We start from the raw sequence: 14,119 nt of genomic DNA, 5'->3' as shown, positions 1-14,119 counted from the left end.
TGGAGTAAAGTAGATTACCGTCTATAATGTGGATAGGCGTGATCCAATCAGTTGAAAGCCTTAATAAGAAAAGACTGACCTCCCAGAGGAAATGAGAATTCTACCAGCAGACCACCTTTGGGTTCAAATTGCAATCCTTCCCTTGGTTTGCAGCCTGCTAAACGACCCTGCAGACTTTGGATTTACAAAGCCCTAAATTAAATCAATCTCTGTCTCTCTCTCTCTCTCTCTCTCTCTCTCTCTCTCTCTCTCTCTCTCTCTCTCTCTCCCTTGTCTCTTTCTTTTTCTTCTCTCCCCCTTCCTTGTTCTCTCTCTCTCTCTTGCTCTTTCTCCTTCTCACACATTGTCAGGGAGGAAATGCATTCTCTACCTTCCTACATTCAGTTATTGGAGACCTACAAATTATTATTATTATATTTTAAACAGAGTCTTGCTCTGCTGTCCAGGCTGGAGTACAATAACACAATCTTGGCTCACTGCAACCTCCACCTCCTGGGTTCAAGGGATTCTTCTGCCTTGGCCTCCCAAGTAGCTGGGATTACAGGTGCCCACCACCACGCCCAAATGACTTTTGTATTTTTAGTACAGATGGGGTTTCACCATGTTGCCCAGGCTGGTTTTAAACTCCTGACCTCAGGTGATCCACCCACCTCGGCCTCCCAGAGTGATGGGATTACAGGGGTGAGCCACTGTGCCCAGCGGGAGATCTACAAATTAAACTGACAAAAGATAGATTAGTGGAGAAAAAGACAGGTTTGTAATTCACTTATGTAGGTGGGGGTTCAAAAAAATGTGACTACTAGACAGAATTTGGGGAAAATATATCATCTTAACAGAGGAAAGGGAGGAGGAAAAAGACTCTTAGGGAAAACAAATAATTTCTTGGGGAGAGTGGGGAGAGAAAGGATGCTTAGAGAAAACAAATGACTTTTAGGGAAGATAAATGGATTCTTAGGGAGTAGATGGGAGGGATAATGGTTGTGTGACATGTCTGTTTAGGTTCGGTGCTGACTTTCTCTGTCTCCAGTGATGAGTCCATCTTCCCTGTTTTTGAACCTCTCAGGGAGGAGATTTATAACAGTTGAGTTCTTTTGGAGCTCTTCTTTGAGATAGATGGGGGAAGTTCAGAACATACATCTGTTGATTTTCAAATCACTTCGGCTCAAAATAGTTTTTATGTCATAGTGGCGCATTTCAGACCCTTCAACATCCTGTGGGTTCTGTTTCTCCACACAACCCTAACTAATACAGTGGGGGTATTTTGAGGTTTAGATAGACTGTATATAAAAGGAGATATAACGTGTGTCAGGAGTCAGTCAGTAAATGACAGCAATATTGTTCATTTTTCTAACGGATTTATCGGATACTATGTTGACTCCACTATGAATTTGACTGCCTTAAATTACTTGGATTAGCTTGAATATCTTAAATTACTTGGATTAAATTGTCAACATCTAAAAAATCTATATGAATACAAATCTATAGCTATATAGTAGTATGACTGATTTTGAACATACCACCAGACCTAGGCAGCCAAATTACTCTCTTTTTTAGGTAGTTGCCACTGGAGGCTTTATTTATTTATGGATGTATTTAAAGAGATGGGGTCTTGCCATGTTGCCAAGGCTCAAGGGATCCTCCCACCTAAGTCTCCTGAGTAACTGGGACTATGGGCAGGGGCCACCACACCCAGCACATTGAAGGCATTAGAAGAAGCCTGCCTTAGCTCACGATGTTCCGGTATGGAGGCATGCTTTTACTCTTTCACTCAATTTTTTTTAAAAGAGCCAAATGTCATTTGTAATAACTTTCAATGCATGACAGATAACCAAATTAATTATTTGAAATTAGAGCTCTACATTACCCAGAAGTAAAATATTAAACTGGTTTTCCTGTGCACATTCTAACATTGTATTAGTCAGGTCAAAACAAACTATGTTATGATAACAAGCAAATCCCAAAGTCTCAGCAGCTTAGCATTTAAAAAACTACTTCTCATTCATGCAAAGTCCATTATGAGGCTAGTGGCTCTCCAGGGCCTCTCTCTTCCAAGCAGAGATCCCTGGATCTCTCTTCAGGGATCCAGGCTGCTTCATTGATGGCTACATTGGAGCTTGGGGCTATCAGTTGCTGTGGCAGGAAAAAGAGACTAGAGAACTTACGGAGCATTTTACTGCCTCAGCCGGGAAGAAGTGACACACTTTACATATCCCTTCACACTCACTTCTTTTTTTTTTTTGAGATGGAGTTTTGCTTTTGTCACCCAGGCTGGAGTGCAGTGGCATGATCTTGGCTCACTGCAACCTCTGCCTCCCAGGTTCAAGCGATTCTCCTGCCTCAGACAGGCATATGCCACCATACCTGGCTGATTTTTATGGGTTTTTTTTGTGTTTTTGTTTTGTTTTGTTTTTTAAGAGAGTCTTGCTCTGTCACCAGGCTGGAGTGCAGTGGCATGATCTCAGCTCACTGCAGTCTCTACCTCCCAGGTTGAAGTAATTCTCCTGCCTCAGCCTCCTGAATGGCTGAGACTACAGGTGCGTGCCACCACACCCAGCTAATTTTTGTATATTTAGTAGAGACAGGGTTTCACCATGTTGGCCAGGCTGGTCTCGAACTCATGACCTCAGGTGATCTTCCTGCTTCGGCTTCCCCAAGTGCTGGGATTACAGGCGTGAGCCCACCATACCCAGCCCCTTCACACACACTTCTGTTGACCAGAACTAGTCCTCAGGTCCTGCCTACGGGTAAGGGGGCTGACTAGTGTTGTTTTCTGCATGCCCAGGAGGAGAGAGAATCAAATCAGATATGATGACCACTGACAATCACTAGCAATCTCTACCCTCATGGTCTTCAAGTTCAGTGAGTATCCATCCAAGGGTATAGTAGCAGTGGCTGAGTTAGGAGGAAAGTCTCTTTAGATGACTTCCCTGAAGGGAACATCACCCACTTGGATGCTTCAATTCCCACGTTTGACTTAAAATCTATCTTGGCCGGGCACAGTGGCTCACGCCTGTAATCCCAGCACTTTGGGAGGCTGAGGTGGGTGGATCACCTGAGGTCAGGAGTTTGAGACCAGTTTGGCCAACATGATGAAACCCCATCTCTACTGAAAATATAAAAAATTAACCAGGTGTGGTGGCGGGCACTTGTAATTCCAGCTACTGGGGAGGCTGAGGCAGGAGAATCGCTTGAACCCGGGAGGCAGAGGTTGCAGTGAGCCAAGATCACACCACTGCACTCCAGCCTGGACAAGAGCAAAATTCCAACTCAAAAAAGATTAAAAAATAAAATAAAATAAAATCAATCTTAATATCCTATAAGCAGACTTTGGGTTTATGAAATGAAGTATTAAAAAACTTCATGAAAATGCTACCTTAAAGCACTTTAAACACCACTTTAAATCACACTAAACACTGGTCATTGCCTGAAGCTGCTTCCTCAAGCAAAACCTTTTTAATAAAGCATCTGTTGTTGTGACTGTTTTGAATAAGACTATTTACAACATTAGAGGAAAGGCATATAAGAAACAGCTGTTCAGTGAAACAGAAAATCTTCCAACTTTTTTTTCCTTAAGGCCTCTATAATTGTAGAATCTTCTAACATTTTTATTCTAACTCTTTATATTTTCAAAAAATTTAATCAAATGGGATTATGATAGATTAATGTAGTGGGCATCCTCCAAGTCAAGACAAATGCCTAGACAGCATGTTACCCAGCAGAGTTCAAATGCTCCCTCCCTGCTGCCTTCCTAAGCATTCGAAATGATTAAAAATCCTTCTCCTTTTGACATCACTGAAGAGGATTACCTTTTTTGCCTTTATGGATCTGGGAGTTAATTTTGCCCAGAAGCCGAAAGCTTTTCTGAGCATCTCCAGGGGCTCCAGATGGGATCAGCTACAGGGTCTTCCAATAAACTAGTTGGGGAAGACCACTTAAGTTTTTGCAGGTTTTATTCTGGTCAGCCAGTGCAGCAGAACAAGAGCAAATAATCATGAAAGGCTGTGACTTAAGTGCTTCTCCAACACACAATTTCATGCCAATACCTACTGTTCTTGGCAGACCAAATCCCCTTGTGAGCCTCATGTATGGGCAGGTGGTATCTTTGCTTCATTGACTATTATAAGAAAATCCATTGTAATCTCTGTGTGGGGTTCCATAATACGAGAGTCTCTGTTAATGCTCTGAAATATATTCCACTCCAATGAGCACAAGTCCTCCCTGCAGCTGCCACTTTGGCTGTTACAAAAGATACTGCCTCCAGCAACAGCCTCTCCTATTTGTTCAAGTGCACTGCACAGTGATGGGCCAAAACAGCCCTGCACAGAACTGCCAGGGAAAGATGCAAGAGTAAAATAGGCTGGGCGCAGTGGCTCACGCCTGTCATCCCAGCACTTTGGGAGGCTGAGGCAGGCGGATCACCAGGTCAGGAGTTTGAGACCAGCCTAACCAACATGGTGAAACCCCGTCTCTACTAAAAATACAAAAATTAGCTGGGCTTGGTGGCACACATCTGTAATTCCAGCTAATCAGGAGGCTGAAGCAGGAGAATCGCTTGAAACCGGGAGGCAGAAGTTGCAGGAGCCAAGACCTGGCCACTGCTCTCCAGCCTGGGCAACAGAGTTAGACTCTGTCTCAAAAAAAAAAAAAAAAAAAGAGTAAAACAATCTGCCTGCTATTTTAATGACAGACCTGTGGTGGGAGTTGCTAGTGAAGATCAAAGTGATTATCTTTGCAGTGGCCCAGCCTCAAGAACAAGGAATAGAGATTGGAAAGCCCAGTCTTCACTTGTAGCAGCAGCAACCATAGACATTTCTTGGGAAAAGGTATAAGAGGCATGGGTACTCCCCTCTGGGGGCATCTAACTGGGTTGTTGAAGAGCATAAAGCAAAACTCAGAGTGAACCTTGGTTCCCTTGCCTCTTATAATGAGTTGCTAAAGGGCTGCCGTCAGCCACCCCTCATGGACAGACTGAGGCTCCCTGGGCCTGGTGTGCTTGAGATGCCATGTGAGGACTGTTCATCCTGATGTACAGACCAGTCTGACAAGTCTCCAGAGGTTACCACGCTCCTCGGCAGTCTCCATTTACTCATGTGAAAGCTGCTTAGACTGAGTTTTAAGGGTCCTTTTGACCCTGGCTCGGTGTGTTCAATTCATGCCCGCCAGTGGTTGTGAAAGTGAGGCAGGCTCTTCTCTGCGGCACCTGGTCCCAATCCAACGCCTTCATTCTCTTTGAGATGTGCAAGGTTCATTCCTGATCTATTTGCATGGCATTCTAGCTCTATCCTTCTTCTGCCACATTTAAAAATCCATCTGATACCTTTAAAAAGTGAATGTGTCTGTGTAAATTATACCTCAATAAACCTGACTTTTTAAAAATCTTTCTTTTTTTTTTTGAGACAGAGTCTTGCTCTGTCATCCAGACTGGAGTGCAGTGGCCTGATCTCGACTCACGGCAACATTTGCCTCCCAGGTTCAAGCAATTCTCCTCCCTCAGCCCCCCAAGTAGCTGGGATTATAGGCATGTGCCACCACACCTGACTAATTTTTGTGTTTTTTAGTAGAGACCGGGTTTCACCATGTTGGCCAGGCTGGTCCCAAACTCCTGGCCTCAAGCCTCCTTGGCCCTGCAAAGTGCTGGGATTGCAAGCATGAACCACCATAGACCTAAAAATCTATTTTTGAAGCTTCTATTTATCTCAGTAACTCTTCCTCAAGGCTCTTTACCTACAAGATATAAACCGCACAGACACTGGGGCAGACGGTTCTGGTAGATGGCAAGCCTGCATTTCCTTTCTTCCAGTTGGTGGAGACTTGGTGGCTTTTGGGAGAAAAGAGACCTCTTGTAGCACCTTTTGATGCAGCTCTCCATACATAGTGGGAAAAGTCCAAAAAGTTGCAGATGGACCTTTCTGGAAGGGGGTAGGCCTGGGTCACAGAACAAGAACCCAAGGAATCACTGGACATCAGATGCCTCCAATTAAGTCTCTCTTTTCGTAATAAAAACTGATTATAAGTTTTCCTTTGAAAAAGTCACTTATGTACTCTGGCTTTCTCAGATGCACAGCTACTCATGAATGCAGAAGCACATAAAGGAGTTAAAGATACAGACCTTAGAGACAGGGCTGTGGTACTGGGTGAATGTAATCATGTAAGTGAAGAGCTTAATGCTGTGTTAACTGAGAGTAGGTGCTGATTACATGTCAGTTATCCTCATTCTTGTCATTAGTTGCGCCATTTTTGGGTATTGCCTTTGGTCGTCTTGCTGGAATAATCTGTTGTAGTTATCATCTGATGTGGGGGGGATCTCTGAAAGGAATATATGGGGCAAGCTCTCAATCCTTTTCCAAAAAGTTTTTTGATATCTTGAATGGAAAATGTAAAAGAGAGACCAGAAATATGATTAGTTTCTATTGTGGTTGACTTACGGCGGAAATTGACTTCTTCTAAAAGGAAGACATTTCTTTTAAAAAAAAAGACACTTTTAGATCCAGGGAGTATAATAAGTGCAGGTTTGTTACAAAGACACATTGTGTAATGCTGAGGTTTTGGGTGCAATTGAATCAATCACTGGAGTAATGAGCATAGTACTTAATAGGTAGTTTCTCAACCCTTTCCCCACCCCTACAACATCTAGTAGTCCCCGTGTCTGTCGTTCCCATCTTTATGTCCATGTGTACCCAATGTTTAGCTCCCAATTATAAGTGAGAACATGCAGTATTTGGTTTTCTGTTTCTATGTTAGTTCACTTTGGGTAATGGCCTCCAGCTGCATCTATGTTGCTGTAAAGAACATTATTTCATTCTTTTTTGTGGCTGCATAATATTCCATATTGTGTATGTACCACATTTTCTTATTCAATCCACCATTTATGGACTCCTTAGTTGATTCCCTGTCTTTGCTATTGTGAATGGTGCTGTGATGAACATATGAGTGTATGTCTTTTTGCTAAAACAATTTATTTTCCTTTGGGTATATACCAGTAATAGGATTGCTGAGTCACATGGTAGTTCTGTTTTTAGTTTTTTAAGAAATCTCCAAACTGCTTTCCAGAGTGGCTGAACTAATTTGCCTTCCCATCAACAGTGTGTAAGCATTCCCTTTTCTCTGCAGCCCCTCCAATATCTGTTGTTGTTGTTTTACTTCTTAATTATAGCCATTCTGACTGGTGTTAGATGGTGTCTCATTGTGGTTTTAATATACTTTTATCTGATGATTAGTGATAATGAGCATTTTTTCATGTGTTTGTTGGCCTCTTGCATGTGAAAGAAGTTTCTTAATCAGACCAGGAAATCTATTCATATTTTTTTAAAAGAAAAAAATCATTTTGAATGTGATGCCACAAAACAGCCCCCTTTTTATTTTGTTAAAACCTAGATTTAAGAGGAACCAAGAGGAGTAAGGTAGGCAGCTCCTAAGATGGCTCCCAGTTATCCCCCGTCCTGGCATTCATACCAATGTATAATCCCTTTACTTAAGTGTAGGCTTCCTTCAATGAGAAATAGAATATAGCAGAAGTTATGAGATGTCCCTTCCAAGATTAGGTTATAAAAAATTTATGGCTTCTATTTTGTGCTGTGTGTGTGTGTGTGTGTGTGTGTGTGTGCACGCGTGCGCGCACGTGCACGCGCATGTGCACATGTGAGAGAGAGAGATCACTGGCCTTGGGAAAGCCAGCTGCAATGTTTTAAGGCAGCCCTATGGAGGCTCATGTGATAAGGGATGGAGGCTTGACAATAACCACATAGTGAGGTTGAGAGCAAATCCCCCAGCCTCAGCTGAACCTTCAGATAAGACCACAGTCTCAGCCAGTAGCTTTACTGAAACCTCACAAGAGACTCTGAGACAGAGACACCCAGTTAAGCCATGCCCAGATTCTTGACCCTCAGAAGCTGTGAGATAATGAATGTTTGTTGTTTTAAGGCACTAAATTTTGGGGCAATTTGTTACACAGCAATAGATAACTAATATTAATAATAGAGGTTACACAGTTGGGAACATACTTTTTTCTCTTATTCTAAGGCGTATACTGGAATAATTTCTAGCATAGAGATGGAGGATTTGATAATAATAATCATAGTCGAGTACTAAATGTATGCTAATTCATACTACTGCAAATTACTAATGGATTTTTCTAAAGAAATTTCTTTAAAGAAATAACACCAAGATTATTGTGGCAGTGGGGGAGGTAAGTGGGGCTTCTAGAAATCTGTCATATTACTAATAAGGGGATATGAGTGCTGTCTTTTAAAATGGGAGTGGTGATAGTGTGGGACAGAGATGTGCTTAACTCGTTCTATGTGACCCTGAAGAGGCAATGACTGGAAGCTGCAGGCAAGCAGGTGTAGTTCTCCAGAACTTTCCTTGTATTTCCATGAAACACCAAGAAGGATTGTCATGTCCAAAGCTTCACTATTTAAAAGTTGCATCGACAGGTGAAAGCTGTCTGCAAATAATGAAAGTGCTACTGTCTATTTGGTACAGAATTTGGGATCATTTCAAAAGTTACTATTTTTCAGTTATTCTTTATATCATTATGTTGTCTTTGCAATTAAAATGAAATGTATTGTAAGAAAAATATGCCACACGCTTTGTATTGTTAGAACATGTCCCATTTTGGTTGGTTAACTTTGTCTCAGGCTGATCATCTCCTTTCTTCACAGAGAAAAGTCTGATGATCCCAGGAAACATAATTTCTTTAAAACGATCAACTTTCCTCGCCTGGAAGCCGGCCTAGTCAAACCCCCATTTGTGCCAGACCCTTCGGTGGTTTATGCCAAAGACATCGGTGAAATTGATGATTTCTCTGAGGTTCGGGGGGTGGAATTTGATGACAAAGATAAGCAGTTTTTCAAAAGCTTTGCAACAGGTGCTGTTCCTATAGCGTGGCAGGAAGAAATTATAGAAACGGGACTGTTTGAGGAACTGAATGACCCCAACAGACCTACGGGTTGTGGAGAGGGTAATTCATCCAAATCTGGCGTATGTTTGTTATTGTAAATTGCTCTCTTTACCAGACAGACAGCAGGAGTCTCGGCTGATATAATCCTCGAATGTTCCCAACACATGGTAATCTGTGGAATGAGGGCTAATCAGTTAGGAGGGACATTGCAACCACAGAACAATCCAAAGGACAGGCAAGCTCACTACTAGACACATTTCTTTTCTTTTTCTTTCTTTCTTTTTTTCATAAAGATGAGTAAAGTCTCAGTTTTCACTGAGGGCTGGGAAAAGAAACACTCAGGTTTATTTTGATAAACTAAAAGCATCAGCCTTTTACCAACGTGTCCCTGTGTATTACGCAAAGTCCTGGGAACAGAGAATGGAACTTTGTGGTGTGCCCAGAAAATGAGCATTTGCAATTCTTAGTAAATAATCATTTCAGTCTTTCTTTGTTTATATTTTTTTCCCTTCATCTTTCTTCTGCTTCTATCCTTATAAAGAGGATTTTGAAGCTGGAAATAAATGTTCCTGACATTCTCCCCCTAAAAAGGAGTGGATTACAGTATTTTGGCAATGTTTTAGATCACAGAATAATTTTCAATGTCACTGATAGATTCTTTTACAATTTTTTGGAAATAACTTACTATCATAATGTTGAAGCATTTTAAATGTAAACATCCATGAGGTCCGTGAATGAAAGTATTCTGTAAGTTTAGTTGAGTCCTTTAAGTAATATGCTACAAATTGCTTAAACTTGCACTACCAAATGCCATCGGTTCCCAAACCTGCTGAACTTTGGAATCATCTAGGGATCTTTTAAAAAATGAATGCCTGACTCCCACCCCTAGACATCCTGATCCCCACTCCCAGGTATGGGAACAGCATGACCATTTAGATTTTCAGAAGCTCCCCAGGTGATTCTAATATGCAGCAAAGTTTGGCAGACACTGCCCTGCACATTTGAATGTTCTTACATTCAATCTTATTTTGGTTGCTCAAAACTTCAATAGTACATTTTGATGGCAACTTTTCAAATGTCCCCAAAGCATGTCATTTTATAATGGCAGTATAAATGAAACAAGACAATCTGTATTCATCTTATAGCTTCTCTCATCCTTGCACACTTTAGTTTCTCCCACATATCTTGGGAGCTTGGTCTCTTGGCTATTTCAAGGCCCGAAGGAGACCTGTGGGCTTAGAATTGAATCGAAACAAATAGTAACCCTCATTTCAAGTGGCTGCCCAGCCAGCACTGTATGGTAGAATTAGCACTTCTCAAAAGCACAGCCAAGGTGAGAATTCTACAGCTGCAAAAAATATTTGGATACAAATATAAAGCTGGGTGATATTTTTTTAAAAGGATGTATGTGTGCATAATAAAATCTAATTTATCCCGGTGGTAAAAAAGCTGGCTGAAGTCAATTTAAAAGTTTTGTCCCTTGAGTAAGAAATTCAAGAGCTGCAAAAGTATTGGTTTAAAAAAAAAAAATGTTGGTTAGCCAGGCATGATGGCTCACACTTGTAATCCCAGCACTTCAGGACGTTGAGGTGGGCGGATCATGAGGTCAGGAGTTCGAGACCAACCTGGCCAACATGGTGAAACCCTGTCTCTACTCAAAATACAAAAATTAGCCAGGCATGGTGGCGGGCGCTTGTAATCCCAGCTACTTGAGAGGCTGAGGCAAGAGAATCGCTTAAACCCAGGAGGCAGAGGTTGCAGTGAGCCAAGACCATGCCATTGCACTCCAGCCTGGGTGGCAGAGCAAGACTGTGTCTCAAAAAAGAAAGAATGTTGGTTAACTGGAATCTGGCTAACAGTAATACTGATTTCCAAGACAGCATTAATCATACCTGGAACAAGTTAAGAAGCCCTCTGAGAGTTGAGGCCTGGGCTGGTGCACCTGTGGCTCACTTTCCTGCTCCTTCTCCATCCTCAGCATGCTCCCTGATGCTCCAAATCCTAACCTAGGATGCTTAGAGTTCTGTGTCACCAAAGCATGATACAGATGTGCCCAGGAGATTTTTTTTTTCCCTGAGGTAAGAAAGTAAATTCGAGTTTGGTTAAGTTTTGAACAAATCTTGTTTAACAAAAAACTGATTGGTGATTAACAGAAATCCAATTAACCAGAGCACCCCAGTGGTAGAGTTCTCAGGATTGGGCTTTATAGACATTAGACATTTAAAAACAACATCGTGTTTATTTGTTGATTATGCCTTAAAGCTGGCAGAGGGACAAATACAAGCTAATAATTAAAGGCAACTATCCCAATTTTTAAAAGGACAAAAAACTTGGAGAGAAAAAAAAGTAAAAATGTCTTGTTGCGTTGGTTCCGTAGTGTGAATTGCCTCTGCTTTCAATAAACGTTAAATGCAAATCTGTTTTATGTCTTAGAACTAATTCAGGAAAATTATTGAAAAAGTACTTGTATTAATCCATTCTCCCACTGTTATAAAGAAATACCCGAGGCCAGATGTCATGGCTCAGGCCTGTAATCCTAGCACTTTGGGAGTCCGAGGCAGGTGGCTCACCTGAGATCAGGAGTTCGAGAGCAGTCTGGCCAACATGGTGAAACCCTGTCTCCACTAACAATACAAAAATTAGCCAGGTGTGGTCATGTGTGTCCAGCTACTAGGGAGGCTGAGGCAGGAGAATCACTTGAACCCAGGAGGCAAAGGTTGTAGTGAGCCAAGATTGCACCACTGCACTCCAGCCTGGGTAACAGAGCAAGACTCTGTCTCAAAAAAAAAAAAAAAAAACACAAGGTAAACTAGGTAATTTTTAAAGAAAAGAGTTTTAATTGGCTCACAGTTCCACAGGCTGTACAGGAAGCATGGCTGGGGAGGCCTCAGGAAACTTACAATCATGGTGGAAGGTAATGGGGAAACAGTCATGTCTTACATGGTCAGAGCAGGAGGAAGAAAGCAGGGACAAATGCCACACACTTTTAAACAACTGGATTTCGTGAGAACTCACTATCAAGAGAACAGCAAGGGGGAAATCGGCTCCGATGATCCAGCCATCTCCCACCAGGCCCCTCCTCCAACACTGGAGATTATAATTCAACATGAGATTTGGGTGGGGACACAGACCCAAACCATAGCAATACTCAATAATTATAAAAGTAATAAATAAAAATCACCAAATAAGTGTGTGTTGAGATCTAATTGCAGAGGTTGCCGTGAGCCGAGATCACTCCATTGCATTCCAGCCTGAGCAACAAGAGCAAAACTCCATCTCAAAAAAAGAAAAATATCTAAGTAGAATGTGTGGGGACGTTAGGGTCCGAGGCTGCTCCCCAGCCTCTCTGTCACATGTAAGCTCCCATCTGGACCAAGTCAGACTGCAGGAGGCTCACCACAACATGGGCAGGTGAGGAGCAGGCCTGATCCAGTAGGTTAAATGTTGGAGGAGTGGAGAAATGCGAGGGATATGTGCAGGGTGTTTCGGGGGTCGGCGGCAGGGAGGTGGTTGAGGAAAGATTTAAATCAGATGCAGCTAGATGCCTCATCAAAGGAAGGATGTAATTTTTGAAAAGACATGATGCTTGCTTATTTTTTAAAAGTTCAAATGACCTTATGCTTTCTTGGAAAAGCTCAATGAGCATAACGAAATGTCAGGGGAAATAAGACATACCTGAGTTAAACAGTTAGATAAAGAAGAACCAGGCAGAAGTCATTTTTATTCTTCCAGTTTATCAGGGACGATTTTGAATGTTTGTTTCTCAAAGGAGGAGATGGCGTTAATAAACTGCTGGAAGGAGCCTGAGAACAGCCTTGCAAGGAGAAGATATACATGATGGTTTTATAGGAAATAGTATGAAGTTATCAATTTTGCCTTTGTAAACCACAAAGGGTTAAAAATTGTTCTCAACTTTTAATTTTTTTATTTTTGTTTTTAATTTTTGTAGATATAGGGTCTCATTATGTTACCCAGACAGGTCTTTGGAACTCCTAGCCTCAAGTGATCCTCCAGCCTCCCAAAGTGCTGGGATTACAGGTGTGAGACACTGCACCCAGCCTCAATTTTTTGTTTTGAATGTAGTTTTTTTTTTTTTTTTTGAGACAGAGTTTTGCTCTTGTTGCCCAGGCTGGTGTGCAATGGTGCAATCTCGGCTCACTGCAACCTCCACCTCCTGGGTTCAAGCAATTCTCCTGTTTCAGCCCCGCAAGCAGCTGAAATTACAGGTGCCCACCACAACACCAGCTAATTTTTTTGTATTTTTAGTAGAGATGGGGTTTCATCATGTTGGCCACACTGGTCTGGAACTTCTGACCTCAAGTGATCCATCCACCTAGACCTCCCAAAATGCTGGGAATCCAGGCATGAGCCACCATGCCCAGCCTGAATATAAACTTTAATATGTTTCGCGGTTACGTAACCAGGCATAAATGCAAAATAATTCACCAACTTAAGCATTGCTTCTTAGAAATTGCTAGAGGTATATCTTTTGAAATCATTACAGTCTATCAGATGGGCCAGATTTGGTGGTGCACGCCTGTAATCCCAGCACTTTGGGAGGCAGAGGCAGGGGGATCACTTGAGCCCAGGAGTTTGAGATCAGCCTAGGCAACATGGCAAAACCCTGTCTCTGCCAAAAATACAAAATTTAGCCAAGCATGCTGGCATACACCTGTAGTCCCAGATTGGGAGGCTGAGGCAAGAGGATTGATTGAGCCCAGGAGGCTGCAGTGAGCCATGATTGCACCACCGGCACTCCAGCGTGGGTAACAGAACAAGACCTTGCATCAAAAGTTAATTAATTAATTAAAGTCTACTAGATCAATTTTTAAATGTCACTTTACCACATGTATTATTAGGGCAGTTTAATAATAAGACAACTTATGTAAATTGTTTTGACAGCAAAATGTGATGAAAACTAATGAACACAAATAATCCTTGCTTCTTAAATTGTTTTTCATGGCAATTATAAATCTTTTTTTTTTTTTCTGAGGTGGAGTCTGGGTCTGTCACCCAGGCTGGAGTGCAGTGGTGCCATCTCGGCTCACTGCAACCTCTGCCTGCCGGGTTCAAGCAATTCTCCTGCCTCAGCCTCTTGAATAGCTGGGATTATAGGTACACGTCACCACACCCAGCTAATTTTTGTATTTTTAGTAGAGACAGAGTTTCATCATGTTGGTCAGGCTGGTCTCAAACGCCTGACCTCATGATCCTCCTGCC

The 14,119-nt window shown here is 42.0% G+C and overlaps 1 protein-coding gene across 1 annotated transcript in view; it reads left to right on the top strand.

Moving 5' to 3' along the window:
• GRK7 (G protein-coupled receptor kinase 7) overlaps positions 1-11,315 on the top strand; it is a 38,723-nt gene extending 27,408 nt beyond the window's left edge. The window contains exon 4 of the mRNA XM_002759535.6: positions 8,661-11,315. Coding sequence (XP_002759581.1) covers positions 8,661-8,997 — 337 coding nt within the window. The 3' untranslated portion in view covers positions 8,998-11,315. The remainder of the gene's footprint in view (positions 1-8,660) is intronic.
• Positions 11,316-14,119: the final 2,804 nt, after the last annotated feature.

This window comes from Callithrix jacchus, chromosome 17 (assembly GCF_049354715.1).
Source record: "Callithrix jacchus isolate 240 chromosome 17, calJac240_pri, whole genome shotgun sequence".
Classification (NCBI taxonomy): domain Eukaryota; kingdom Metazoa; phylum Chordata; class Mammalia; order Primates; family Cebidae; genus Callithrix; species Callithrix jacchus.
This window is presented reverse-complemented; position numbering and strand designations above follow the sequence as displayed.